The following is a 24419-nucleotide window of genomic DNA, read 5'->3' as shown; positions in this document are numbered from 1 at the left end:
TGGGTAGGACAATGGGCGGCGCCCGCTCATTTTTCTGGATGTGCCGGTCGTGCGCCCAACACCGAGCCGCATCTTGGGCGCATCTCGTCCGGCTGAAGGCCCTATGTGTCTATACAAATAACCAAATAATGCAAATAACCAAATAAATCAAACATTGCAAATAGTTTTACAAAACAAATAGTTCCACATCCAAATAAAAACACAATCAAATAGTTTTACAACTCAATCAAAATTGTCTTAAATAGAAATGGATCGATACATCTACTATTGTCAAGGTGAGTTCACTGGTTTGAAGAGCACGATGTTCTCAAAGTAATCGGCATAGAGTAGGGCGCGGCCGCTCTCCCTATTGCGATTCAAGGCCGGAGCATGATCCAGGATTGATCTCTTGAACCGAGGCCGCTGCCCAACAATGTGTTCATTGATGACCAATGCAGCCACCACAAGGTCTTCGTCATCCGAAAACGAATCATCCAATGAACAAATGAAGTTGTGAAATAAATACTCCCACCATCCATGGTACCTTGTAAGAAAAGTTTCGAACACGTTGCGGTCGTGGTGGAGACGCGGCCGGAAAGAGCACCTCGAGTTCCCCTCACAGGCAGCAAACCTGGTTGGCATTGGCGTGGTTGTGGTTCGGACGGCCTGGCAGGAAAGCGAGGAAAGCTGCCGGGAAAATAGGGTATCGATGAGGTGGCGCAGCAATGGCGGGGCGGAGGGAGGGCATGGAAGAGAAAGAGGGCTGTGTCCCCGACGGCGGGCCAGGGGGACAATGGCGCGCGTCCCGCCCGTCCGTGCATGTTCGTTTCGACGTAAACGCGGCCAAATTTGGGCGAGGAATGGATCAAAAGTGGATGAAAAATGGACGTTTGTCCGTTTGCTCCCGCGTGTTGGGCCGCATTTTGTGTCCGTTTACCCCTAAACGGACGCGGCCGGACCATTTGGGGTCGTGTGTTGGAGTTGGCCTGAGTACTTGAACTGGTTGAAGAATGATCTTCCGAAAGGATAGGTGCGATGTGATGCAACCCCTCTGAATATCACTGTTTCGGCACTTGAAATTTTTTCATGCAAATACCATAGTTTGCTTTTCAAGTTAAAAGGTGTAAGAATTGACAAAGGAATGAGAATCAATGTGCAGAGTTAATTTGCTGACCTTGTTTTAAAACTATGCAAGAGTGCTGCATGTAAATAAACATTTACAGATATAAATGGAGAGCAGAGCTAGCTAATTTTCTGGACTCACCGCACTTGTCGGGGCGCAGGCCGTCGTCGCAGCTGCAGGAAAACCCGGTGCCGTCGTTGGCATACCTGCACTGCCCGCCGCTTGCCTCGCACTTGGGGCACTCGTCTGACGGTACCGTCCACTCAAGCAGGAACCCCTGTCTCATGCTCGAGACGTAACTGTCGCCGTCCGGAACACCAAGAACCGGCACGACCGAGAGACGGCAGGCCGGCGGGAGACCGGCCAGTTTGCGGTGGCTGCCATACTCGCCGCCAAGTCGGTAGAAGGACTCATTGGCGCAACTTGTGCGGTTGAATCCCGGCGGCGTCTCCTGCTTGCTGCAGTTGTCGAGGACGAGCAGCTCCCTGTTCTTGCTGCTGATGACGAACGGACTCAGCCCGACACCGAGCGAGATGTTGAACCACCATTTGGGGCAGCCGTTGTCGAGCGGGAGGTTGTTGTCCACGGCGATGAAGGAGGAGTTCTTGGGGAAGACTTGAAGTACCTGGTAGGCCCCGAACATGGAGCGGCTGAGGAGAGCTTGGCTGCCGTTGCAGTTGAGCTGGAAGGATGGAGACCCGCATGGCGGCTGGCCGTCCTCGTGCAGCCAGAACGGGTAGCCTATGCTCAGGTTGCCACATGCCCTGGGCGAGCAGGCAAGGGGATCCGCCGCGCTGCCCGGCCTGAGGAAGGAAGCGAAGATGAGGAGGAGCGGGATCATAATGGGTTTGTGGTGCCGGCCGGGATGGAATGAACGGAATACTTCATACCCGACGGGGTTCCTGCCATATGCGTGAGTTGACTGCTCACCTCACGCCATCCTTGACTGGTTGGGCACATCAGATCTTGACCTCACCTAATGCAACCGTACGGGGCGTTGCCGGTGCGGTGAACTTTGGACCCCGAGACCGACCTGATCACTTGGCTGAGATACCCAAGCAGCGACAAGCTGGCTGGGGACATCCGGTTAAAGACCGGACCGGACCGGCAATTTTTCGGGCCGTATTTGGCAGACTGGACCAGCCATTTTCTCTAGCGGGCCAGGACCGAGCGGGCCAAGCCCAAGCGAGCCATGAGCGGGCCGAAAAGCCCGCTCGGTACGTCCAGCCCTACGTGCATGCATGTAGGAGTCAGCAGGTAGTTAGCTGGTTAGTGGCCGGTGGGCGTGCGTGCGTGGTGGCCGGGGTTAGTAATGTGCGTGCGTCTGTGCTAGACCGGGTATAAATCCCCCGCCTCTGTACTGCTTGCGTGAACCGGGGGTAAGCCATGTAGCCACTGTAAAGAAGAAAGGATTGGGGCGTTTGAGCGCCCGTGGCGGCGTTCGTCGCCGGCCAGAAAATCTTGTGTCCACTGTTCTTCTTCTTTCACCTCCGTTCGAGTGAGAGGAGAGGTAGCTAGAGGGCTGCGGTTCCAACAAATCCCTCTCTCCCTTCTAACAAAAACTAACTACGCACATTTGCTTAGCAAGCCAAAACTGGGAGTTAGGTCATTTGTTGCCCTAATGAACTGATTTAAATTTCATCTACTTACGCAGTCCAAGGTAAGCATAGCACCAAGTTTCGCATGTTCTTATGGAATCTTGAGGCGGCCGCACAGATCACATCGCCAGCTAATTAATCTAAGCAATATATTACACCTGCATGCAACAGGTCCTGAGCAATGCTATTATACCGCTGGCTAGCGGTGACAATAGTCAGCCCAGTAACTTGCTAATTAATGGTTACATCAATCAGCAGAGCAATCCCTCTGCTCGCCAGCGGAGGGAGAGTAGTATGTGCGCGGAGTTGGGTGGTGGTCGCCGGCGAGGTTGTGCGCGCGTCAAGGAAAAGCACGGCTCTGCTTGATTGAGTGGATACAATCTACGGAGAGGACCAAGTAAGTATGCGCCTTCCACTTCCACGATTTAATCTGGTTGTTATGAATTGTGATATAACATCACAATGTTTAGACTGATATAAATTGTATGCATCCGGATTCTGAAAATTTAGGGGCTCGAGGTAGAGCCAAATCGTGTGTATTCAGTTTTTGGGGGGAAATTACAGTCAAGAAGTTCTTGGTAGTTGTCTGCCTCCGATGCCTTTTAGCAGTTGGAACACAACACTTATCAGAATTAGGACGCTGGCATGTGGATGCTCTTGACTCTACATGGAATATGTTCTACTACAATGCCGAATTTCACTGCGCTTGTTCAATTTCTGAATGTACTCTAGTACAGGGCCACCATCTCACAGTGTTGGAAATGAATGTAGGTTCTTTGATTCACAAGGCTTATCTGCTCAAAGAGTTGGCGATTGTTGTACGATTTTTGAATTCACAAGGCTGATCTCCTCAGATCTGGTAGAACTTGAACTTTGTACATCCATATTGTGAGCTGAACTTTCACTGGAATCAGAGATAAGCGTGTAGGTCAAGTTATTTACATTATCATAATTGTACAAAAAAACAAAGGAACAAAACATATGGGAGAATATCTTACAGCAATCCAGAGAAGTTTTGCTTCGGTGGCATGTCCATGTCATCTGAGCTTCTCTCGAACATTTCTAGAACTTTGGTTATGGCAGGGCGATATGCAGGCAATATGTGTACGCACCACAAGCCAATTAATGTCATCTTTCTTGCGATTTCCTCAGTTTCTCCTGTGACTTCACATGCTTGTAATCCATCATCTTGCGCAAAGTGGTCATAAATCCAGTCTGGAAAATACTTTTCGCTGGATTTTGCAACAGTTGATTTTACATTTCTCCTGCCTCCAACCATTTCCAAAAGCATCATTCCATAACTATAAACATCTGACTTTGTTGAAACCACCCCGAAGGTTCGAGAGTGAACTTCTGGAGCGATGAACCCAATTGTTCCTCTAGCTCCAATCATTGAAAGATTGCTCTCCTTTGTATGACACAATTTAGCTAGACCAAAATCAGCAATCTTTGGGTTAAAATCTTTGTCTAGAAGGATATTTTGGGGCTTGATATCAAAATGGACGATACGTGTGTTACAGCTATGGTGCAAGTATTCGAGGCCACGAGCAATCCCGAGTGCTATCGCGTAGAGCCTCTCCCATCCTAAAATTTCTTTGGGGTTCTCTGAGTAAATGTACTTATCCAAAGAACCGTTGGGCATGTACTCATATATAAGAGCACGTTTTGATCCCTCCAAACAAAACCCAAATAAGCTAACAATATTAACATGATAGGTCCTGCCAATGCTCATAACCTCATTCACAAACTCGTCCCCATTTCCTTTGCAGTCATGCAAGAATTTCACAGCCACTAGACGATCATCATGTAGTCTTCCTTTGAAAACCACACCATAACCACCTTTTCCAAGCTGATTGCTGCGAGAAGACGTTATTTTCATTACCTCTGAGTACATGTATCTTTTTGGAGCTAGGGATCCATATGACACTATCATTGCCTCGTATTTTTTTCTCAGTTTTGCTGCTAGTCTTGCAAAGGAGAAACCATAGTCCTTTCCCTTTTCTGTGCCATATCAGCACATAAAGACATGCAAAGAGAAAGGTTGCAGCTGCTGATGTTATACCTGAGGTGGAAGCAGATGTTATTTCCTTTTACAAACAAGAAGTTATAATACTATTATTTCCAACCGTCAGTAGTTTAAGTTTTTGTTTCTGCAAGAGTACTTGGTGGCAACAGTAGCAACAAGCTAAATGGCATAAATTGATAAGTCATGCTAATATGCACAGGCTGGGAGTTGCTTGACTCAGATTTTTATTTCAATTTTCAATGATTACAGACATGATAAATTTTGAAGTTCCTATTTTGTCATAGAAATTCACTATAAGTAAACTGCTGATATTTAAATCATTACATATGAAAAGATGGCAAAAAAAATTTAGCATACCTATTAGTATAATCTTCTTCGCTTTCTTCTTGCTACCTGGAATATAACATAACATTTTATGAATAAAAGAAATGTTGTCGAATAGTACTACATTGGTTGTCCAAAAGAAAAAGACAAGCATCATATATTAATCTTAAATATTCTGCCAATCAGATACACCAAAAAAATTTGTTGACAGACAGTGAAGAACAATAGAATGGACAACATATGTGAGTTTCTTTTGATTGAGCTACCATGTCGCTCAAATCAAGGTTTGGCAAATAAAGAAGTTATAGGCATGTGTAGATTTAATAGCCAATACAGATTTGACAAAAAAAAATGTGTTTCATTGTAAATTGCAGCGGACGTTATCATTCTGCATTGCATGCAATTAGTGGGAACATGTGTGCTCTGTTAATATATTCTGCAAATGTCGTCCAGTAGTATGATCTTAATTGTTATTACAAAAGAAAGAAACAGGTATCCTATATGATTCTTCAATATTCTGCCGATGAAACATACTAAAAAAAATACACTGTAGGGTAGTCAAGAATAATAGAGTATTGACTTTCTTTTGAATGAGTAACCATGTCGCTCGAATACAGGTTTGGCAAAAAAAGGCCTATATGGATTTGATAGCCAATATAAAATATCACATACACTGTGAATTAGAAGTATGCCTTTCACAAAAAAAAAAGAATTAGAAGTATGCATTTTTCATTGACATTGCAATGGATGGTACACCTCAGTCCACATAGCAATTATCAGGAACGTGCGTGCTCTGTTAATTTTTTTTCTGCATGATCCACAGTGCACGAAAACCGAAGAACTAAGGGTACAGAACAGGACCGGATAAAGTGGTAGTGTTTGGCTGGATGAGCCTCCCTGGGATTATCAATTAATAAAGTGGTGTTGTTTTAAAAAATAAGAGTACTAAGGGTACAGAACTAGACCGGTGCATGAGTTCTGTTGGGATTGCACTAGTCTGTAGTTCATTTTAGTCCGCATAGTGTAGTAATCAGCATGCGCTTGCATGCTATTCTCATTTTTCCTTTAAACCTCCCCTGTACTAAACTGAAGTGTAAATAGAAGTAAACTGGTGCGTCATTTTTGCACAGGTCAAACTCACTGCCACTATTATGCGTGTGAAGCTCACCACTAGTGGATGGAGAAATGCGGTCGGAGCAGTGGCACTCGAATATATCGTAGGTGGTGTTGATCCGACAAAGCCCTACACTCTCCTCGCACACCTTGCAATCATCCCCCGTGTACTCCAGAAGAAACTTGCACTTCATCAACCGCCGGTAGTCCGCCCTGGAGGCGCCCTTGTACCCCAATACCGGCATCATGGACACCCTGCTGTCTAGGCACTTGACCTGGAAGGTGTGGTACCCGCACTCTGGCTGGTGTGTGCCACCGAGCCAGAAGGGGTACGTGATGTGCAGGTCACTGCATGCCGCCGACTTTCAATACGACGGGTTTTGGGAGCTAGTGGTGGTGCTGGAAAGCACGGTGAGCAGAACATGTCAGCTGCAGGGATGTGGAAAAGATAACACTCTGATTCTGTGTGTTTGAAAAGATAATATTGAAGGGCGAAGAACAAGGGAGAATATATTATGCATGATGTTAGCCAACTACTTTGACTGGTTCTGTCAAAGCATTTACTTCTCCATACCCACTAAAGAGAGTCAACATCCAAATGCCTCAATCCATATTCACTACAAGAAATATGTCAACTTATGACCTTCTGTCAGTGACCCTCGAAGAATTGGTCATAAATTTATGACCATTTTAGACCAATTGGTCAAAAGCTGTTCAGGGGGCTCCAAACCCTAAACCATTGCGACCATTTTGGTCAGAAAGGTCGTAATTTCCTTACACGAAATGGTCACAAAGCAAACAGTGCTAGTCCGCTGCCTTATTTCTAGTTGTTAATGACCAATATAGATGGTCATAGCCTTGTAGATTGTGGTGGGTTGTGATGACTAGGCGCCATCTCATCAGTTTTGCCTATGTGTCATGTCCATGTGGCAGTTTTTGCCCTAGGTTGTGAAGCAACCTATATTTCTATCATTCCCAAAATTCCCAAAAAAATCTCATAAATTCTTTAGGGCATATCTTCATCAAATATGTAAAAATCCTTCCTTGCCTAGTTCAAAACTAATTCAACAATATTCATTTTCCTATTCTGTTCACAACAACACTTTATGAAGGAAGTGCTATTTATATATTCTTGATTGCCCTCGGAATTTTTGGGCACTCTTTCCTATCCAAATCATTACCGCATGACAAAATTCAGCTCCAATTGCCTAGCAAATCTTCCTCGGGAAATTTCCAAAGTTTTTGTCCACCTAGAAGCATTGTGAAGGAAGTACCTTTTTTATATCTCTAAATGACATGAAATTTATACAGTTCCTTCATATGCCCAAATTATCACCCTCCTCCAAATTGCAGCTCAGTCAAATCATCTATGTGAGCCCAGGTTCAATTTATATTTTATGGCCAAATTGGCTCGTTGCAAAGCAAGTGTTATATAGACCCCTCCTATTACCCTCAAACTTTTCGGGCACTCTTCCATACCCAAATCATTGCCACATGGTAATATTCAGCTCAATTTTCCTAGTAAATCTTTCTCGGGAAATTTCCAAAGTTTCTACCTCTAGAGAAGCTTTGTGAAGTAAGTACTAGCTAGGCTTACCCAAATGATCTGAAAATTTACCAGCGCATGACCATACCTAAGTAACTTACCTACACCAATTTTGAGCTCATTTCATTCATCCAATCTCTCTCACTAGTTTTCCCAAGTTTCTGTCCATAGAAGAGCATTGTGAAGAAAGTACTACTTTGGCATGTCCAAATGGTATGAATTTTCTACAATGCTTACCTATGCCCAAATAACCATCCTCCACAAAATTTCAGCTTACTCCATTCATTATTTTGAGCCCAGCTTCAACATTCATATTTTTGTCCAGCGTGGTCCTTTGCAAAGCAAGTACCACCTAGGATCCTCCTTTTGAGCTAAAAAATTGTGAAGACATTCTCCTTAGTAGATGATCATCCTCAGCCAAAACTCACGCCCATTGGCCATGTACATTTCCCGTACCGCTAATCAAACACTTGGCTGCTAATTCATGTTTGAGCATCGATCGGTCTCCTCGTGAGAATCTTATGTTGTAATTTTCTTCCTAACACCAACCTGGGGAGTGCCCAACCCACTAGACATGCCTAGTCCACCCAGAACATATGGCAACATTACGGTCACGCGGTGACCATGCGACGGGCATGCGAGTTTACGCGCTCTAGAGTTGGGGCCCTCGGCCACCGCCCAAACCTCGACATATCGCCACCAAACCATGTATTTATGATTAAATAGGTCCTTATGTAACTAGAAATGATTTTTGGAAAAAATAAATAGCAAACTATGAGGCAGCTGCAGTTCAAATTTGACCCGCTTCCAGCTGAATCGGCGGAAATTTGTCTTTTTCACGAGAGGTGGATCAAAAATTTTTACACCCAACCATTTTGTCAATTTTGCATTAAATATGGCCTAGTATTTTATAAAAATGATTTGGTTCAATTTTGCAACAATTATTTGGTAGTTCCTTCACAAAAAAACCTCCTTTCGGGCACTCGAAAAATGGAAAATGGTTTTTTCGTCCAACGAAAATGAAAACTTCCTTAGACAAAATTGTTTGCCATTACAATATGCACTCTTGTGCACAATATGAGATCATTTGAACAAACTATGCCATGAATGTGGCCATAAGATTGATCATTTGGCTTGAAAGCCATTGATCTCCACACATGATAGCTCGTTTATGAGAAGACTTTTTTAAAATAATTACCGTATTACAAGTTTGTTATTTTTTATGGGAACTTGGCCACATATGATGACACAATGCGAAGGTTTCCCATTTTTTGATTTTTCTTGAATTTTTTATGCCCGTTTCAAAATGCGGTCAAAACGGCGGGAATGACCGTTCCTAGCTAGTGGTTGAATCTTGGAATTTTTTTGGTGTTTATATGATTAAATATGTCCTTATGTACCTATAAATGATTTTTGGAAAAAATAAATAGCAAACTATGAGGCAACTGCAGTTCAAATTTGACCCGCTTCCAACTGAATCGACGGGAATTTGTCTTTTTCACCAGAGGTGGATCAAAACTTTTGACACCCAACCATTTTGTCAATTGTGCACTAAATATGGCCTAGTATTTTAGAAAAATGATTTGGTCCAATTTTGCAACAATTATTTGGTAGTTGCTTCACAAAAAAACCTCCTTTCGGGCACTCAAAAAATGGAAAATGAATTTTCCATGCAAAGAAAATGAAATCTCCCTTTGGCAACATTGTTTGGAATTCCAAGATGCACCCTTGTGCATAATATGAGATCATTTGAACAAACTATGCCATGAATGTGGCCATAAAATTGATCGTTTGGGTTTAAATACATGAATCTTCACACATGATAGCTCATTTCTGAGAACACATTTTTAAAATAATTACCGTATTACAAGTTTATTATTTTTCCTGGAAACTTGGTCACATATAATGACACAATGCGAAGGTTTTCCATTTTTTTGATTTTTTTTGAATTTTTTATGCCTGTTTCAAAATGCGGTCAAAACGGCGGGCATGACCGTTCCTAGCTAGTGGTTGAATCTTGGAATTTTTTTGGTGTTTCTTTGATTAAATAGATACTTATGTATCTAGAAATGATTTTTGTAAAAAATAAAGAGAAAACTATGAGGCAGCTACAGTTCAAATTTGACCCGTTTCCAGCTGAATCGACGACAATTTGTCTTTTTCACCAGAGGTGGATCAAAACTTTTTTCACCCAACCATTTGGTCAGTTGTGCATTATATATGTCCTAGTATTTTAGAAAAATGATTTGGTCCAATTTTGCAACAATTATTTGGGAGGTCCTTCACAAAAAACCCTCCTTTTGGGCACTCGAAAAATGGAAAATGGTTCTTTCGTCCAAAGAAAAAGAAAACCTCCTTAGGCAACATTGTTTGCCATTCCAATATGCACCCTTGTGCATAATATGAGATTATTTGAACAAACTATGCCATGAATGTGGCCATAAGATTGATCATTTGGCTTGAAAGCCATTGATCTCCACACGTGATAGCTCGTTTCTGAGAACACTTTTTAAAAATAATTGCCGCATTACAAGTTTATTATTTTTCCTGGGAACTTGGCCACATATAATGACACAATGGGAAGGTTTCCGAATTTTTTGATTTTTTTTGAATTTTTTATGCCCGTTTCAAAATACGGTCAAAACGGCGGGAATGACCGTTCTTAGCTAGTGGTTGAATCTTGGAAACCTTTCTATGTTTCTCTGATTAAATAGATAGTTTTGTACTTAGAAATGATTTTTGGAAAAAATAAAAAGCAAACTATGAGGCAGCTACAATACAAATTTTACCCGCTTTCTACTGAATCATGAAAATTTGTCTTTTCCACGAGAGGTGCATCGAAACTTTTGACACCTAACCATTTGATCAATTGTGCATTATATATGGCCTAGTATTTTAGAAAATTGATTTGGTACAATTTTACAACAAATATATGGTAAGTCCTTAAAAAAACTTATTTTTGGACACTCAAAAAATGGAAAATTGTTTTTCATGCAAAAGAAATAAAAACTCCCTTTGTCAATGTTGTTTGCCAATCTACGATGCAAACTTGTGCAAAATATGACATCATTTGAACAAATATTTGATAGGTCTTTTACAAAAAAACTCATTTTTAGCATTGAAAAATGAAATGAAAAATTTGTATGTAATCAATCATGACCAATTTATATGGTCAAAAAATCTTCAAATTGTTGGTGCGCTCTGATTGGTCCATAGGCATATCACGCGGATCATGCATCAACCACTGTCGGATGCTTCTGGATCCAACGGCAGCCCTCACCCCCTCACCCAACCGCAGCCCAACCACCCAAACCCTAACCCGCACCCGCACTCCTTCTCCCTCAGCTCCTCGCCGCCGCCACCTCCTCCCTCTCCGCCCCAACCTCAGATCCATCCTCTATCCCGCCGACGACCCATCCTCTATCCGTTCCATGTACATGAAGGTAGTTTCCATTTAATTACTTGTGATTGCCTCGATTAAAACAACTTAGTTTCATTCCTAAGTTGGATGTATTTGACATACTTAAGGCGGTTCCCCCGTGGTGCAACAACAAGATTCCTTGCTACCAGCAAATCATATCCAGGTGGATAAACCCAGAGTGGAGGGCCACATACAGAGCAGCTTCGGAGCGACGTGCCTTGATGGGTGGTCCGGTACACCTTCAAGGCAACCTCAACCTCCATGCTTACGTGCAGAAGAAGGTAATAATATATTTGGTTTATGAACTTCTCCACTTGTGCCCTTATGGATATTATTGCTTCTATTGCAGAATAGGGAGAGAGGTGAGGGTGAAGAGCCGCTCAATACCTTCACGGGATTATGTCTCTCCCGCAAGTCAAATAAACCGGAAGGGGGGTGGGTCAACCCAGGGGCTGGATTGAGGATTGATGCATATAGTGGGAAGTTCAAGGAGTGCAACGGGCCCGACTCTGATCCAGCCTCACAGGACATTGATGTTACGGTTTCCCTCAAGTCAGGACAAGGCAAGAAGCATGGACGGTTATATGTTGGTGAAGGTTCCATCCGTAAGAAGGACATTCCAAAACTTGCCGACCTCCGTGCTACCACATCGAGCTCAGGTCCTGCTATTGAGCGTCGCCCAGAGCCTGGGCTGCACATGATGCATCAATTCCATGTATGTTTTGCTTCATTGATCTCCCTTCGGGTTTCTTCTTTGCATTGCGATGATGGTAAACTTGTTGTGATGGCATATTGTAGGCTCGCCTAGAGGAAGAAAGCAGGTTGTGGCAGGAAGAAACCAGGTTGCGGCTGGAGGCTCAGGCCAATGCCCTACTTCAACGGGAGCAAGCCATGAAAATGCAGCAAGCCCTGTTTCAGCAGCAGGAATTCATGGTTAAACAGCAGGCAGCCCCGCAGGAGATGTTTGCTCGGTTCAATACTAATATGCATTGTTCTACTTTGCCGGATCTTCCTCCTATTCCGCCGCTTCCTACTTTTAGCTTTGTAAGTCTTCAACTTTTCAATCATGCATCTTACCATCATGCTTAAAGATCATGCATCTTACCATCTTACCGTCTCATGCTTGAAGTGTCCTCGGTCGGGAGAAGGCTCCAATAACTTTGTGGTATGTGGATCTAACCTGCCCAAGCAAGCCCAATGACACCCACTGCGGCTCATGGTGCTTCAACCTCCACACCACAATGATCACTCGAGGTAGTTGTCTATGCTTGTGCACTATTGATGCTTGTGTCTTGTCGTTGGTTGTGCCTCTCAACTTGTAACTTGTGCATTGTTGATAGTAGAGCCCACAAATGTTGATCCTTATATTATTCATACTTCTTAGCTTCAGTTTGAAATTTATATGTTGATGCTTGTTAAATCTTGTGCCTTACTGATCTGCAATTTTACTTTGGAAATTCTTACTTGGCTTCAATTTGAAACTTATAGGTTTGCATCGTGGATGTCAGCGATGGTGGGCATACATGCTGTGGTGGAAGCTGATTGCATCTTTTAGGTTGAACTCATGCTAGGTGTGAACTTGGAACTCATGATTCCATTTGTGGACTCTTGTTGCATTTGTAGGTGAACCCTTGTTGAATATGTACGCTTGTGGACTTTGAACTCATGGCCCTTTTGTTTGTGAACTCTTGTTGCATATGTACACATGTTTTTGTGAACCTTCTTTGAATATGTATGCATCCGTGGACTACTCATGGTTGGTTTGTTATGGTTGTCAACTTGTAGTACATTGTTGCTGTGAACTTTGCTGTATATATATTGTTGGTGCTCCCAGAAGCCATTGCAACATATAGTGGCATACGTACACAAATAAAATGCTACTAGCGCTATAAGCCGTGTGTCCCAGCGGCAAGCACCCGGTTTATCGGGCATGTATATGTCCCTAATGGGCTGTAAGCCGTGTGTCCCAGGGCCTGGCACCCGGCTTATAAGACATTATCCGACGACCCCGCTAAATATAAGCCGGGTCGGAGGCCCTCTGTTTACATTTATACCGTGCGCTTGCCTTAGCCCTCGGTTTACATATAAACCGTGCGGCTCTCCTCGACCCTCGGTTTACATGTAAACCGTGTGCTCGCTGGCACTCGGCTTATAGAGATGGACACGTGGCCCAGCCGTTAGTGTCCGGCTGCCGTTATATATAAACCGTGTGTTTATTGGCCCTCGGCTTACGTAGGTGTACTCGGCTTATATATAAACTGAGTGTTTTCCCCATGGCTCTCGGCTTACCTTTGATAAGCCGGTCCTTAGTAAGCCGTGTACTGTAAGCCGTGAAAAACACTCGGCTTATATATAAACCGAGTGTAAAACGGCATAAGCCTAGTGTTTTGGGCACTCGGCTTATAATTTTTTTCCTGTAGTGCTGCTTTTTACATCACGAGAGTGCAAAAACAATGCTCCAATAGATGCCCTATATATAAGTAAAAAGAAATTACACCAGGTGTTGCAAACATTCAACGCCTGGATGGCTGGAGCAAAACAAATCACGTTGTGTGCGAGTCGCCAACCGTCCCGCTGAAAAGTTCACGCGCCGCGCTGCATTCTTGCGTGCGAGTCTTGACCAATGAGGTGGAATGAGTGTGCTTTGCCGACAGCAGCGCCATGGTACGTTCATGTCCTATATTTCTCTATCGGCATTTTACTTGTAAGAAGCATTTAAAGTTTCTTAATATGATAAAAATTTAGAGTAATATAAATCACGAGTACGAGTAAGCTGCAATTGATTGTGGTTGTGCTATTACCGTGGATAATTAGTTCAACACTTCAAAGCAAAAAGAGGAGCGGGATCATAATGGATTTGGTGTGGAGTGGTGAAGCCTGGGATTGAAGTGAAGAAGACTGAATATTTCCTCCCCGACAGGATTCTTATCGCCATAAAGCTGTCGTAACTCGTAACCTCAAGGCATCATTGTCAGCTGACTCGTTCAATTCAACCGTAGGGACAAGTCTTTGGCCAATGAGGTATGGTGACTGTGCGAGTATGAATGCTAGCCAAGCTGGGCGCACTTGTTCTTGTTCACCACCGACCCCGAGGCGAGCCCAATCACTTGGTGTAATGGGTCCGATGAAGGAAGCAGCAACAAGCTGGTTGGGGACATCCGTAACTTTGATGAAAGGTAGGAGATGAATTGCCTGGAGGATGTATGCAAAGACACCACTATGGAGGTGGGAGACAGCTAGAATCTGGAGGAATTGACTGGCTGAGCGTCATGTCTAAACCAGACATATACTTAAACAGAACCCAAGGGACAAGTCTTGACAAATGAGAGGTGGAATGAGTGTGCTTTGCAGACAGCATATAACAGTTTTTTAGAGGTAATAAGTTGCCCATTGAAGACGCTCTTCTCAATCCACAAATAAGTCTGATGGAATTTAAAACAATTTGATGAGCGAGCTTACCAAAGATAGAAGGTTATTGCCATGTCAACACGGTTGATGAGCCGCGCGTAATTGCTCGCGTTCGCCTCGCCATATACCCCAAGCACTGTCAGGAAGGCAGAGATGCACCCCTCCAGAGAGTGTACCCCTCCTACTTTTCTGAACCATTGTATAGTGCCCTGTGTTTCTCTTGTCGCTACATCTCAGCTTGACCAGCGCCCTGTCCCGACGGGCGGCCGCTGCTCCGGCCTTCTGCGTGCAATAGTACAAGATGAGGTTCCCGTTGATTGGGTCGATCCTGAACGGGAGGCCGAGTTTGATGGAGGTGTTCCAGAATGGGACTTGGCAGCTGTTGGAGGCGTGCAATAATTCCCGCTTGCCTAGATCAAATACGTGCAGGCTACGTTCCTCATAGGAGATGCCGATGATTGCGGAACCTGGACCGGAGGGTATTGAGCTCTGGAGAGCTGGAGTAGTGCCGTTGAAGCAAGTGACCTCGATATCCGAGGGACCACACGATCTTTCTGCCCCCATGTTAGTGAGCCAGAATGGATCGGAGATGGTCATGTTGCCGCATCTCTTCGCCGAGCCAAAGCATCCTTCCACCTGCTCTTCCTCAGCTGCTGCCACGAGCATCAGTAGCAACCAGCAGGCCGAGACGACGACCAAAAATCAGCAGCCCGGAGGCATCAGAACATAAGGCTTGGAATTTGTCGCAGCAACAAACAAAGGAGGTATCTGAACCGGTGATGAACTGATCATGGGCTATGGGGAGATAGAAGGGAGAATATGTATCGTGGCTAAGAATGAATTATATACAGGGCTCTCAGTGGTAGTGAGTGGAGTCCATATGAGCAGTCGTCGTCGCCAAGTAGCCTACTACACTAATTGACGAGGCAAAATTATGAGCCATACATGTTTTTGTTCTTTTCTTTTCTATACATGATCTGCTTTGAACATGACGAGTGCATCGATTGCCCTGGAAAAGAAATGTGCGTCGACTGGTACATCGCATGGTACAAGTCAAAGAACAAAGCTTTTCAGTGTTCAAAAAGGTAGCTCCGTTCTCCTACGTGATGATGGAAGGGCTTCAGTCAATAGGCCCTTCCTTGCTTGCTAAATAAAAGGTTCTTCCACTCGAAAACAAACGCACGAGAGGTGCAATCCACTAATCCCTAAAGCCAAATAGGCACAAGGAAAGATCAATATACATGACTGCATTCCACATCCGTAGCTCTATCAAAACAGGCCATAGCCCCGCTTTATAGATAAAGTACAAACCAAATTTCATGGTTGAACTTTTCGAAACTCACAAAAATTCATGCACCGCCGAGTGAGAGCGGCTGAGTCATTTAGGAGACGGCAAGCATGCCGCACGGCCGAGGTCCAATATGGCATCTCTCACTTCTCTTCTTTTCAAAAATGGGACGGAAGGACCATGCAATTTTTCCACTAGCAATGACAGACGGTGACAGGTCTGGCATCTCCCACTTCTATTCTTTTGAGGAATCCACTTGTCACTAATCATTTTAAATGTATTTCATTCAAATCAAGTTTTGAGGTATGCTCCAGCTTGGTTGAAACTGGGGACTTGAGGCTAGAAGTAGACGATTTCCATCATCTAAGTGAGAAAAATTCTTGCTTAAATCAACAGCCTGATTATTCATCAGCAGAGGGTTTTCAAAAGAGTAAATCGTCCAGCGGAACGAAAATGAGGTGCAATAGTCTCTCAGCCACAGGGGGTGGGACGCGATGTGATTGGTGCCCGTGGACTAAAGCTTGACCAAGTACCCCACCCCAAGCTCCATATAATCGGTACGATTTATCATTGAAAACAAATATTGCATTTTTCAATATTTTATTCCTATGTTCTGGAATTTTGATCTTAGAATGATGATGCAGATTAATTTAGAGGATTACTGGCACATGTCGACCGCATAATGCTATCCGGGTACTCTACGGTCGCATTGCTGTACGGCACTGACTGCTGCTAGAGACTCAGGTGGGGCAGTCCCCGATGCCAGTTCCTGCCAAATCCAGGATGGTGCACAGATGGTGCCATATTACCACTAGCAATGGCAGACGGTGACGGGTCTCGCATCTCTCACCTTTTCGTTAGAGGAATCTATATCTCACTAGTCATTTTAAATGTATATTGCCATTTCTAATCAATCTTTAACTATGCTCGAGCTTGTTTGAACTAGGAACTCTACGCCAACGGCAAGTGATTTCGATCATCTAATATAAACGGACAAAATTGTCGCGTGGAAGCGTCCAATCCTGGGCACTTATCTACTACCCAGCGCCTAGTTGCTGCCGAGAAGTATTTGACGAATGATGAGGGTGAGCGAGCTTATCACTACCGCCACTCGGCGACTGCCATGTCAAGAGGAAGCCATCACTGATGAGTGCCTCGTAGTCTCTGGCGTTCACCTCTTGAGACGCCCCTAGCACTGGCACAGCGGTGGCGCTGCATCCCTCTAAAGTGTACCCGCCGGTCCAGTTGTATCGCCCTCCGGCACGGACAAAAGTGTTGTTGCGGCACACCGTCTCCACCAGCCCTGCTTGGCCTGCCGGCACCTTGGTGCAGTTGTAGAAGACGAGGTTCTGATTCAGAGGACTTAATGAGAACGGAGGCCCGACTTTGGTGGCGGTGTTGGCCGTCGGGACACAGCATCCTTTCTTGTCGGAGAGATTGAAGCCTCCGATCTTGTGGACGTCGGAGACTAGCAAGGAACCGTTGTTGTAGAAGATGTCGAGGATCTTAAGCCCGTACTCCGGCTCGTAGTACCCAAGGTAGGGGACGCCGTCGGTGCAGTGGACCTGGAACCCGAGCTGGGCCTGGGCGCACCTGTTCTCCTCAGAACCTGAGACGACCCCGAACGGGGCTGAGATGCTCAGGTTACCACATCGCTCGGGTTCGCAGGCTGCCGCGAGCAACAGCGCCGGCATCGTGGAGATGATGAGGAAGGATAGGAAGAGGCATGGAGGCCCAAGCCATGGGAACATCGCGGAGAACTTTGGTCGACAATTTTTTGCCACAAGTCCATGAACTGCACATGTATATGAGGAGCGGGGGTCAGTGAGCGAGTCGTGTGTGCAGGAACATTTGACTGCTTTGTGACTTGGCAACCATCGTCCACACACGATAATTCCATCGCCGGTGCCCGGTCTCGATCAGGTCCATCAGTGCTGGCTGGTGCATGCACTTGTTGACCATGGTTGAGTTAGTTGGGTGTACTTGACTGGTAAGTGTCTGTAGTCTGTACACAGTACAGACGTGAATCGGCCGGTGAACAGAAAGCACAGACTGGTAAATTAATGAATTTCCGTCCTGGTACACATTCAACATTCTAAAGTGTGGGATGCAGAGACAGAAAAGCAGAAAAGGACACCAAGAACAGAGCTATGGGACTGTGTGGCTAGAAGATTGCCCCAAAACATGAGGTCCTCTTTATCCTGTTGCCTAGTAGCTCTGCAGCACCAGAGACGGAGCAAATCTGCTGCATAGAACCTTATGTAAGATTCAGTCCGTGATCGTGAGTTAAAGATCCGATCCTTCCTCGCGTGCCAAAGACTGATGGCACAAGCTGCAAAGGCCACATTCCATTTGCGCCTGAACCTTAGATGAGTAGCAGCTTGTTGAACAAACGACAGTATGTCCGGTGATCTGCAAGCTAGAGATGCCAGGTGCAACCGATGCCAGAGGGTAGACGATGAACACATCTAGCCACAGAAATATCAGTCCTAGAGAACGAGAAGGCCAATATGCATGGAAGATTGGAAGGACAACACTAATTATCGCAAGGCCAATATGCATGCCACCATGCTGCGAAGATATATTCCCTGATGCGGAGATGCCATGGAGTATCAGCTAGTAGCCAAGTTGCCCCACGGCTGGCCGGCTACGGCGAACATCCACCACACGATCAACTAAAACCTTATTCTCGGTTGATTGGTTTGTTCAATTGTGCGGCAAATCCAGCAAATTAATTAGCACTGTGCGTCCTAGTAGCTTAGCTACGAGCTTCATGAAAAGATGATTTGGCGGCTGAAGAACTTACGTGCACGGGGTGGATCCCATGTCAGGAGGAAGCCATCGCGCTGATGACACGCTTGTAGTTACTTGCTTTCCCTTCACCTGACGAGCCTGGAACCGGCACGACAATAGCATCACAGCCGTCCAAAGCGTAGCCGGCATAGCCCCCCGTCATATGTCGTAGCGCACTCCCGCGCGGACAAACGCGTTGCTCGTGTTCACGCATCTCACCTCCACAAACGCCACCGTCTTCGTGCAGTTGTAGAAGATGAGGTTCAAGTTGATGGGATTGACTTTAAACGGGTGTCCTAGTTTGCGGGAGGTGTTCCACCTCAGGAAATTGCAGCCGTTGGAGACGTTAAAGTCTTCCTCTTTGTACAGTTCAACGACACGCAAACTGCGTTCCTCGTTCAAGATGTCCTTGATTGCGAAGCCACTTTATCCCCAGTGGATCCAAAGCTCCGGAAAACTGGGATACTGTTATTGCAATTGAGCTCGAAATCCAAGGAACCACACGATCTTCTTGTCTCCAGGTCAGTGAGCCAGAATGGGTCGGAGATGGTGAGGTTTCCACACCTCTCCGCCGAGCAGCCTTTCCCTTGCTGCTCCTTACCCCCGGCGAACATGAATGGCAACCAGCAAACCCAGACGAAAACTAAGAGCCAGCAGGCCATAGCCATCAGAGAATAAGCTTGAAATTTGGTGCAGCAAAAAAAAGAAGGGGGCTTGTGGGGAGATACAATACGATACAAGAGAGAATACTGTGCTTTAGAATGAGTGATACTATATACAGTAGTATATACTGGCGTAGTGGAGTCCTTTCCAGTCATAGTACGTCTAACATGCGTATTCTCTGAGTATCCCAATTGACGGGGCAAGGGAAGACTTGAGACAAAAAAATACTAGTCCCACGCGGCCTAACAATTGCCGCAACCGTCCACGGTCAAAGTATCATTGTCTTTTACTTTCTCATGACTTGAAAATCTTCATTGGTCAAATATCTTTGTGTGGAGTTCACAGATCGGAAGGATCGTGCCATTTTGCCACTAGCAATGACAGACGGTGACAGGTCTGGCATCTCTCACTTCTCTTCTTTGGAGGAATCCATTTATCACTAATCGTTTCCAGCTTGGTTGAGACTAGCAGAGGCACGCGAACTGCAGTGCAGAGGCACGCGAATTCCGTGGCAGGACTGGCTAATGCTAGAGACGCAGGTAGTGCCCGCCCAATCCAGGACGGTGCACAGACGGTGCCATATCGCCACTAGCAATGACAGACGGTCACAAGTCTCACATCTCTCACCTTTTCGTTGGGCGAATCCATATCTCATTTTAAATGTATTGTCATTTCTAATTAAATCTTATACTGTGCTCCAGCTTGTTTGAAACTGGGGATTCTACGCCAACGGCAGGCGATGTTGATCATCTCAGTGGGCAAAATTGTCGCGTCGATGCATCCAGTCCTTGGAACTAATCTACTGCCCGTCGCCTAGTTGCTCCCGAGAAGTATTTGACGACTAACGAGGGTGAGTGAGCTTACCACTACGGTAATTTGGCGGCTGCCATGTCAGGAGGAAGCCATCGCTGATGAGCTCCTCGTAGTCGCTGGGGTTCGCCTCTCCAGATGCCCCCAGCACCGGCACAGCATTGGCGCTGCATCCTTCCAAAGTGTAGGTGCCGTCTATCACGCCCTCCCGCGTTATAACGCCCTCCCGCGTGGACAAACGTGTTGTTCCGTCACAACGTGTCCACCAGCCCCGCTCGGGCCGCCGGCGCCCTGGTGCAGCTGTAGAAGATGGGGTTCTGATTCAAGTTGCTTACTGAGAACGGATGCCCAATTTTGGTGGCCGTGTTGGCCTTCGGGACATGGCACCCTGTCTCGCCAAAGAGATTGAAGTCCTTGAGCTTGTGGATGTCCCAGACGAGCAAGGAACCGTTGCTGTAGAAGATGTCGAGGATCTGGAGCCCGAACTCAGCCTCTTAGTACCCGAGGTATGAGACACCGTCGACGCAGTGGACCTGGAACCCAAGTTAGGCGCACCTGTTCTCCTCCGATCCCAAGGCGATGCCAAATGGGGTTGAGACGGTCAGGTTGCCGCATCGCTCAGGCTGGCAGGCTGCTTGTGCTTGCACGCCTGAACTAATGTCTGCGATGCAAGCCAAACATACAGATAGGAGCAGCAACAAGCTGGTTGGGTACAATGGCGAAACTAGCAGCCAGTTACGTCTAGGGGTGAGCAAGCTTGGACGACAATTTGTTGAAATTTTGAGAACTTTGTAGAAAGAAATTACCGGGGATCTTGGTACTAAGCCTAGGGCTATAGCCCTAGTTGCCCTAGGCTTGTCTCTGCCACTGGTTGGGTACATCTGGAAACGTTGGAGATTTGGTGATGAATTGGGTGGTTGATATATATGCAATGAGAAATAGATTAGACCCTTTACAGTACATCAAGTCAATTTGGGCCGTTCATTTCTATGATTTGAAGGGTCCAAATGAATCAATACTACACCTGGTTTTGGGTAGTATATTTACTGATTAAGGGCATTTTGGTTTCTTCAATGCTTATGGACAAAGGAAGCTGACGGCCTTAGATTCGTTCTCCAAGCTAGAATGTGCCCCGTCACATCGATGTAGAAAAGCTAACCTCGCTCGCAAACTCGCCGCCGGCCGGATACACAATGACCTCACGCACGTATGCAACAAGAACACACAAACGCACGCGAGACGTTTGTTGATGGTCACAAGCACATATCGTCCCTGTGATTTTCTTTATTGCATCAACTCACAGTGTGATTACAAGCTGGCCGGTAGCGGCGAGCAGAGCTCCGTGAGGGCAGGATCGAAGATGGGCACTTGATGTTTTCCGTCACATTTCTGCCATGCCGTCGGGTGGCGCCGCGTCGCACGAGCAAGGCGGGTGGACGAAGACGACGTCGAGCCAGCGCCGACGTGTAAGTAGACCAGCTCGGCGTTCTCACCCCACCTGGCTACAGAGGCCCGTCCGTCTGGGAATACTCATCTCCTCCTGCTGAATCGTGAGTGGATGCAACGGCTGCATGTGTGTAGACCTGAACATCAAACTCGATGAACACGAGCTTGGGGCCAGGGCGGGAGCAGAGCCGAGGAGACGCAGTGGGGGCTAGCGACGACCGTGAAATAGGAGGCGGCGAGGTCGCGGGGCAGCCTAATATGAAATTACCAAGCTGCCCTCAATCTAAATTCAGCCATTGGATCTGCTTAATACTACCCCTTAAATTCGGCAGTATGATGTAGCGTAAAAAATCACAAATAGATGGAAGTGGGGGACAGCCAGAGTCCGAAGGAATTGACTGGCTGAGCGATGATTTTTCAAAAGAAAATAATTAGTTCTACAGAACCCATTGGATAAGTCTTGACTAATGAGATGGTGCGGTGCGATGTGACCGCCAACTGTGGGCAGAGTGTGCTCTGCAGCTGTAAAGACAGCAGCGACATGGACCCAAGGATAGTGTGCTCTGTATGCAGCAATGCCATGGTATGAAATTTCTGTTTCAGGATTCCGCATTTGAGCTTTCTTTACATAACAAGTTCCTCAAGTAATGCAAATCATGAGTTCAGTAATTAATCATGGATAATTAGTTCAACACCTGAAAGCAAATAATAAGGGGCGATGAGGAGAGAAGGAAGATGACTGATTTTGGCGTGAGAACTTACGTACAGGTTCTGCGAGAGGGAGCGGATCCCATGTCAAGAGAAAGCCATCGTTGATGAGCTGCTTGTAGTCGGACGCGTTCGTCTGGCCCGACGATGAGCCAAGCACCGGCGTGACCACAGCGTTGCAGCCCTCCAAAGCGTAGCCGCCATAGTTCCCGGTCGCGTCGTAACGCACTCCCGTGCGGACAAACATCTTGCTCTCGTTCCCACATCTCAGGCTCGTCTGCACCAGGTATCTGTCCCGGTGCGCCGCCGCAGCCGCCATGCAGTTGTACAAGATGAGGTTCAGGCCGACATGGTCGATGCTTAACGGTTGGGCCACTTTGACGGAGGTGTTCAATATCGTTACTTGGCAACTGTTGGAAGCTTGCAGTAATTCCAGAAGGCCTCGATCAACCACGCGCAAACTGTTTTCCTCATAAGAGATATCGATGATTGCAAAGCCGAAGCTTCCGAGTATAGAGCTCCGTAGACCTGGAAAACTATTGTTATGGCAAGCGACCTCAAAATCCATGGAACCACAAGATCTTCCCACCTCCTCGTCAGAGAGCCAGAATGGGTCAGAGATGGTGAGGTTGCCGCACGTCTTAGGTAAACCATTATGTAACGAAGTTGAAGTATGATTTATTTATTAATTGTTTTTCTTGTGAGTGACGAGGATATGTATTAGGGATAGGGTAACATGCCTGACCTAAAGACCCTACCCATGGGCACCGTACACTTTGTACTGGGCCCCTGGGCCAGATCGCCGTCCAGATATACCGCAACTTGAAAGTCACTTGGACGGCATCAACCACACGGAGCACGTCACTCCACTCGACGAACTCATTTCACTCGGCCGTGTAACTCACTCGGATATGCGCAGACCAGCAGTCGACAAGGCACGCGAAGCATCATCTTAGTAGTAGGCTGAGTTATGGCATTAACGCCCCCACTTTGTAACATAGGAGGTGAGGGGGTGGCGCACTCTATATAAGCCACCCCCACCGCTAGACTAAAGGGCTCTGGGCTTCCACCTCTCTCTCTTTTGACCATTAGTCTCAGGACTACGGGGATCCGTTCTTCTCTCATTATAATCTCTGAATACATACTAAGATAAAACAAAGCCTCTCCGGAGCACGAGACGTAGGGTTGTTATCTCCATCGCGAGAGGCCCGAACTCGATAAAACCACCGTGTCACCCATATGCATCTCGATAGATCATGCTCCTTTATCCTACCCCTCTCTTACTGTCGGAATCGTTCCCACGACAGTTGGCGCCCACTGTGGGGCATGGCGTCTATCGAACCATGGTGCATATGGTTTTTTCTTCAATCTTCAACAACGGATCAACTACCAGCACCCGAGAAATTGGCCGCTAGAGCTCTGGTTATCGTGCCATTCGTACAAATAAAAGGATCAGAGAGTTGCTCATCTCAACTCATCCTCTTTACAATCAAACATTGCAATGATCTAACTATATTTTGTTCTTTTTCTGTATGCACACGAGCTCATACAAAAGGATGCCTCCCTTTGTTCCGATTGGTGACTCGGCTCCCGGATGATGAAGCGTCGTCGGTCGCCCGTCATCATCTCGCGTACTCATCGACGATGCCGTCGCCGAGCGCCCACACACGCGCAGCCGCTAAATGCTCGGCCTGGTTCCCGGGCCGGTTGAACATGTCGACCGGTGGTCCGGTCAACCCGGCTCCTCAGGCAACAAGGCCCAGCTGACGGCACTCGACCCAGCTCCACACGCGTCGAAGCACGACTCCGACATGTGCACAACTCCGGCTCCCCGAGCAGCGAAACGCAAGCACCAGCGCTCGCGCCGGCCTCGCCCTTGGATGCGCCGGCCCGCGACTGGACTGCGGAGCTGCTCATCCTTCTCATCGCCACCTCTAGGCTGCCGTTCGGTTCCGGCCAGACCGGCCGTTTCCGCCGCAGCGGAGCTCTCCTCCGGCGTCCGCACCAGGTCGTATTCTCTCTCTCCTCTAATTAATACCAATCCATACGCATCACTGCATACAAAATATTTTCTTCCATCCTCGCGGCTGCATGTACACGAGATCAGTTACGCTCCTGAGCCCTTAACTGCGTACATAACGCAGCACCCGATACACGCCGTAATTGCAGCCAT

At 46.4% G+C, this 24419-nt stretch overlaps 6 protein-coding genes and 2 pseudogenes across 7 annotated transcripts; 1 reads left to right on the top strand and 7 right to left on the bottom strand.

Moving 5' to 3' along the window:
• Window positions 1–135: 135 nt before the first annotated feature.
• On the bottom strand, window positions 136–2023 carry LOC147978089 (LEAF RUST 10 DISEASE-RESISTANCE LOCUS RECEPTOR-LIKE PROTEIN KINASE-like 1.2). Its single transcript, XM_087546131.1, has 2 exons — window positions 1244–2023; window positions 136–666 (listed from the first exon to the last, which is right to left on the bottom strand). The coding sequence occupies exons 1-2, from the start codon at window positions 1941–1943 to the stop codon at window positions 596–598; spliced, it is 771 nt and encodes a 256-aa protein (XP_087402257.1). The 5' UTR covers window positions 1944–2023; the 3' UTR covers window positions 136–595.
• A 1227-nt stretch (window positions 2024–3250) lies between these two features.
• On the bottom strand, window positions 3251–4745 carry LOC125531210 (LEAF RUST 10 DISEASE-RESISTANCE LOCUS RECEPTOR-LIKE PROTEIN KINASE-like 2.4). Its single transcript, XM_048695618.2, has 2 exons — window positions 3699–4745; window positions 3251–3604 (listed from the first exon to the last, which is right to left on the bottom strand). The coding sequence occupies exons 1-2, from the start codon at window positions 4631–4633 to the stop codon at window positions 3499–3501; spliced, it is 1041 nt and encodes a 346-aa protein (XP_048551575.2). The 5' UTR covers window positions 4634–4745; the 3' UTR covers window positions 3251–3498.
• Window positions 4746–11139: 6394 nt separating this feature from the next.
• Window positions 11140–12859, top strand: LOC147978088 (uncharacterized). 2 transcript variants are annotated; one of them, XM_087546130.1, is made up of 6 exons: window positions 11140–11152; window positions 11238–11363; window positions 11480–11845; window positions 11929–12174; window positions 12260–12384; window positions 12619–12859. In XM_087546130.1, exons 1-5 carry the CDS (start codon window positions 11141–11143, stop codon window positions 12329–12331), a joined length of 822 nt encoding a protein of 273 aa, XP_087402256.1. In that variant the 5' UTR covers window position 11140; the 3' UTR covers window positions 12332–12384; window positions 12619–12859. The 2 variants fall into 2 exon arrangements, with proteins under 2 accessions (XP_087402256.1, XP_087402255.1); XM_087546129.1 differs by having other exon boundaries at window positions 11238–11411.
• Window positions 12860–14585: 1726 nt separating this feature from the next.
• On the bottom strand, window positions 14586–15204 carry LOC147978087 (uncharacterized). Its single transcript, XM_087514642.1, has 2 exons — window positions 14769–15204; window positions 14586–14674 (listed from the first exon to the last, which is right to left on the bottom strand). The coding sequence occupies exons 1-2, from the start codon at window positions 15202–15204 to the stop codon at window positions 14586–14588; spliced, it is 525 nt and encodes a 174-aa protein (XP_087370768.1).
• Window positions 15205–16707: 1503 nt separating this feature from the next.
• On the bottom strand, window positions 16708–17650 carry LOC147978086 (uncharacterized). Its single transcript, XM_087546132.1, has one exon. The coding sequence runs from the start codon at window positions 17575–17577 to the stop codon at window positions 16864–16866; it is 714 nt and encodes a 237-aa protein (XP_087402258.1). The 5' UTR covers window positions 17578–17650; the 3' UTR covers window positions 16708–16863.
• An 816-nt stretch (window positions 17651–18466) lies between these two features.
• LOC147978085 (uncharacterized) lies at window positions 18467–19319 on the bottom strand (annotated as a pseudogene).
• An 804-nt stretch (window positions 19320–20123) lies between these two features.
• On the bottom strand, window positions 20124–20973 carry LOC147978084 (uncharacterized; annotated as a pseudogene).
• A 1028-nt stretch (window positions 20974–22001) lies between these two features.
• LOC147978083 (uncharacterized) lies at window positions 22002–24419 on the bottom strand. The gene is made up of 3 exons (XM_087514640.1): window positions 24382–24419; window positions 24015–24273; window positions 22002–22886 (listed from the first exon to the last, which is right to left on the bottom strand). The coding sequence occupies exons 1-3, from the start codon at window positions 24417–24419 to the stop codon at window positions 22227–22229; spliced, it is 957 nt and encodes a 318-aa protein (XP_087370766.1). The 3' UTR covers window positions 22002–22226.

Source organism: Triticum urartu, chromosome 3A (assembly GCF_056163025.1).
Source record: "Triticum urartu cultivar PI428250 chromosome 3A, HENAU_Tu73, whole genome shotgun sequence".
In the NCBI taxonomy this organism is placed as follows: domain Eukaryota; kingdom Viridiplantae; phylum Streptophyta; class Magnoliopsida; order Poales; family Poaceae; genus Triticum; species Triticum urartu.
This window is presented reverse-complemented; position numbering and strand designations above follow the sequence as displayed.

Coding starts and splice junctions, on each gene's coding strand:
- LOC147978083 (XM_087514640.1), bottom strand. CDS start 24,419: ATGGCTGCAATTACGGCGTGTATCGGGTGCTGCGTTAT. Junction 24,274..24,381: donor TGTATCGGGTGCTGCGTTAT/GTACGCAGTTAA, acceptor GGTATTAATTAG/AGGAGAGAGAGAATACGACC. Junction 22,887..24,014: donor GTGGAGCTGGGTCGAGTGCC/GTCAGCTGGGCC, acceptor GGTTTACCTAAG/ACGTGCGGCAACCTCACCAT.
- LOC147978088 (XM_087546129.1), top strand. Junction 11,412..11,479: donor ATGCTTACGTGCAGAAGAAG/GTAATAATATAT, acceptor CTTCTATTGCAG/AATAGGGAGAGAGGTGAGGG. Junction 11,846..11,928: donor ACATGATGCATCAATTCCAT/GTATGTTTTGCT, acceptor GGCATATTGTAG/GCTCGCCTAGAGGAAGAAAG.
- LOC125531210 (XM_048695618.2), bottom strand. CDS start 4,633: ATGATAGTGTCATATGGATCCCTAGCTCCAAAAAGATACATGTACTCA. Junction 3,605..3,698: donor CAAAACTTCTCTGGATTGCT/GTAAGATATTCT, acceptor CTCTGATTCCAG/TGAAAGTTCAGCTCACAATA.
- LOC147978089 (XM_087546131.1), bottom strand. CDS start 1,943: ATGATCCCGCTCCTCCTCATCTTCGCTTCCTTCCTCAGGCCGGGCAGC. Junction 667..1,243: donor CCTGCGCCCCGACAAGTGCG/GTGAGTCCAGAA, acceptor TTTTCCCGGCAG/CTTTCCTCGCTTTCCTGCCA.
- LOC147978087 (XM_087514642.1), bottom strand. CDS start 15,204: ATGCTCGTGGCAGCAGCTGAGGAAGAGCAGGTGGAAGGATGCTTTGGC. Junction 14,675..14,768: donor GGCGCTGGTCAAGCTGAGAT/GTAGCGACAAGA, acceptor CCTTCCTGACAG/TGCTTGGGGTATATGGCGAG.
- LOC147978086 (XM_087546132.1), bottom strand. CDS start 17,577: ATGTTCCCATGGCTTGGGCCTCCATGCCTCTTCCTATCCTTCCTCATC.